Source organism: Carlito syrichta, unplaced genomic scaffold, assembly GCF_000164805.1.
Source record: "Carlito syrichta isolate Samal-C Ts95f unplaced genomic scaffold, Tarsius_syrichta-2.0.1 Scaffold153531, whole genome shotgun sequence".
In the NCBI taxonomy this organism is placed as follows: domain Eukaryota; kingdom Metazoa; phylum Chordata; class Mammalia; order Primates; family Tarsiidae; genus Carlito; species Carlito syrichta.
The window spans coordinates 1-1,950 of NW_007097627.1; the positions used below are offsets into that span (position 1 = coordinate 1).

Here is a 1,950-nt window from a genome sequence, read left to right on the forward strand (position 1 = left end):
AGCGGCGCCCGGGGACCCGACTTCTAGCGGGAGGCTCTGCGGAGGCCAGAGCAGAAGCAGAGTCTGTAGCCTCGCAGTTTAGTTCGGGTCTTTCGTTTGTGCGCTGGGGAGGAAGTCTTGCCTCCCATCCCAAGAGCCACGTGTAAGGTTCCCGGGCGGCAGGAAGACTTTCCCTGGCTCTGGGCGTCTGGGCTTTGGAGGGTGGGTGGAGCAGAAGGGTATTTGTCTCTGCTCTCAGCCTGGGCCCTGTCCCTTCCCAGGAGTGTCCCAGCGGGATTGTCAACGAGGAGAACTTCAAGCAGATTTACTCACAGTTCTTTCCTCAAGGAGGTGAGGGGACAAGGCCAAGGGCAAGCGGCTGTCTCCAGACTGAGAGCGGGAGAGGGTTCTGGAGGGTGGAGGGCTTGGAATGCCGAGGTGGTGAGGGCTGGGGGAGCGCCATGGAGGTCGGAAGCCCCTCGGGTCTGGAGGCCAGGCTCAACCTCTCCACGCTCACCCTGCAGACTCCAGCACCTACGCTACTTTTCTCTTCAATGCCTTTGACACCAACCATGACGGCTCGGTCAGTTTTGAGGTAAGCTGGAGGAGGCGGGACAGGGAAGCCTGATTCCTGGGGCTTCGGGGCCAGCGTCTCCACGCCAGACCCAGAGAAAGGGCTGGGTGAAGAGGATCTGAAGACACGGCTCCCCCGCCTCCTTCCCAGGACTTTGTGGCTGGTTTGTCGGTGATTCTTCGGGGAACAGTGGATGACAGGCTGAACTGGGCCTTCAATCTATATGACCTCAACAAGGACGGCTGCATCACCAAGGAGGTGCTGGGCAGCTGAAGGGCTGGACTGCAGGGGCGGGGCAGGGGGCCGTGCGAGGGCACCGTGACCCACATGGGCATCTCCAGCCAGGGAGTGGCCTCTTGGCCCGCAGGCTGGGGCTCTGAGGGAGGATCTTCTCCTTGGCCCAACAGGAGATGCTGGACATCATGAAGTCCATCTATGACATGATGGGCAAGTATACGTATCCTGCACTCCGGGAGGAGGCGCCGAGGGAGCATGTGGAGAGCTTCTTCCAGGTGCCAGGGCTGGGTAGGCCGGGGGGCCCTGGAGCGAAGGGAGGGAGGCCAGGGACCAGTGGGGAACTCACCTGCATTCTGCGCACACCTCTCTGGCTGCCTCTCCCGTTCTCTCTGCCTGACCACCTGCCTGCAGAAGATGGACAGAAACAAGGATGGCGTGGTGACCATTGAGGAGTTCATCGAGTCCTGCCAAAAGGTGCGGGTCCCCGTCCTCTCAGCGCCCTGGCCTGGACTTGGGCCTGATTCACTCATGGAGAGAAAGGCTCCTTTGGGCTGGGCCGAGTACCACCTTCCTAGCCCACCCCAGGCCCCAGCCCTGTTCCTTGGGGGAGGCTCACCCCTTCCCCAGCTCAGGTCCCTCTCTCTGGGCGTCTCCTTCCTCTCTGCCTCTGAACGTCCCCATCTCCAACTCGAAGTCCTTGTCGCTGTCTCTGACAAGCTCTTGCTCTCTCTTTCCAACCTGCCTTCCTCATGCCTCGGTCGCAGGATGAGAACATCATGAGGTCCATGCAGCTCTTTGACAACGTCATCTAGCCCCCCAGGAGAGGGGCTCAGTGCGTCCCGGGGGGCCCGAGCTCTAGCCCTAGGCCAGGTGGACCTCACCCTCTCTTCCCAGGTCTGTCCTCACCCTAGCCCTATCCTGGGGGCTGAAGGGATCCAAGAACCTGGGCTTCAGTGGTCCAGATCCCTGGAGCTGATGGGGCCAGAGAGTGGGCAGAGTGTACCTGGGGGTGTTCCCCACCCCCAACAGCTCTCGCCCCCTTCCTGTCTGACACCCAGTGCTGAGGGTGCCCCTCCTGTAGGAACCGAGTGGTCTCCCACCTCCCGCCTCCTCTAGGAACCACAACACTAGGCAGAATGTCTCCCGCTATGGTGCTTCCC

At 61.5% G+C, this 1,950-nt stretch overlaps 1 protein-coding gene across 1 annotated transcript; it reads left to right on the forward strand.

The window, feature by feature from the left end:
* Positions 1–260: 260 nt before the first annotated feature.
* On the forward strand, positions 261–1,950 carry KCNIP2 (potassium voltage-gated channel interacting protein 2; the record flags this gene model as incomplete). The annotated part of the gene is made up of 6 exons (XM_021708872.1): positions 261–330; positions 504–562; positions 704–811; positions 961–1,065; positions 1,202–1,264; positions 1,555–1,950. Coding segments are annotated over 6 exons (453 nt in total), but the record flags the coding sequence as incomplete, so codon positions are not given.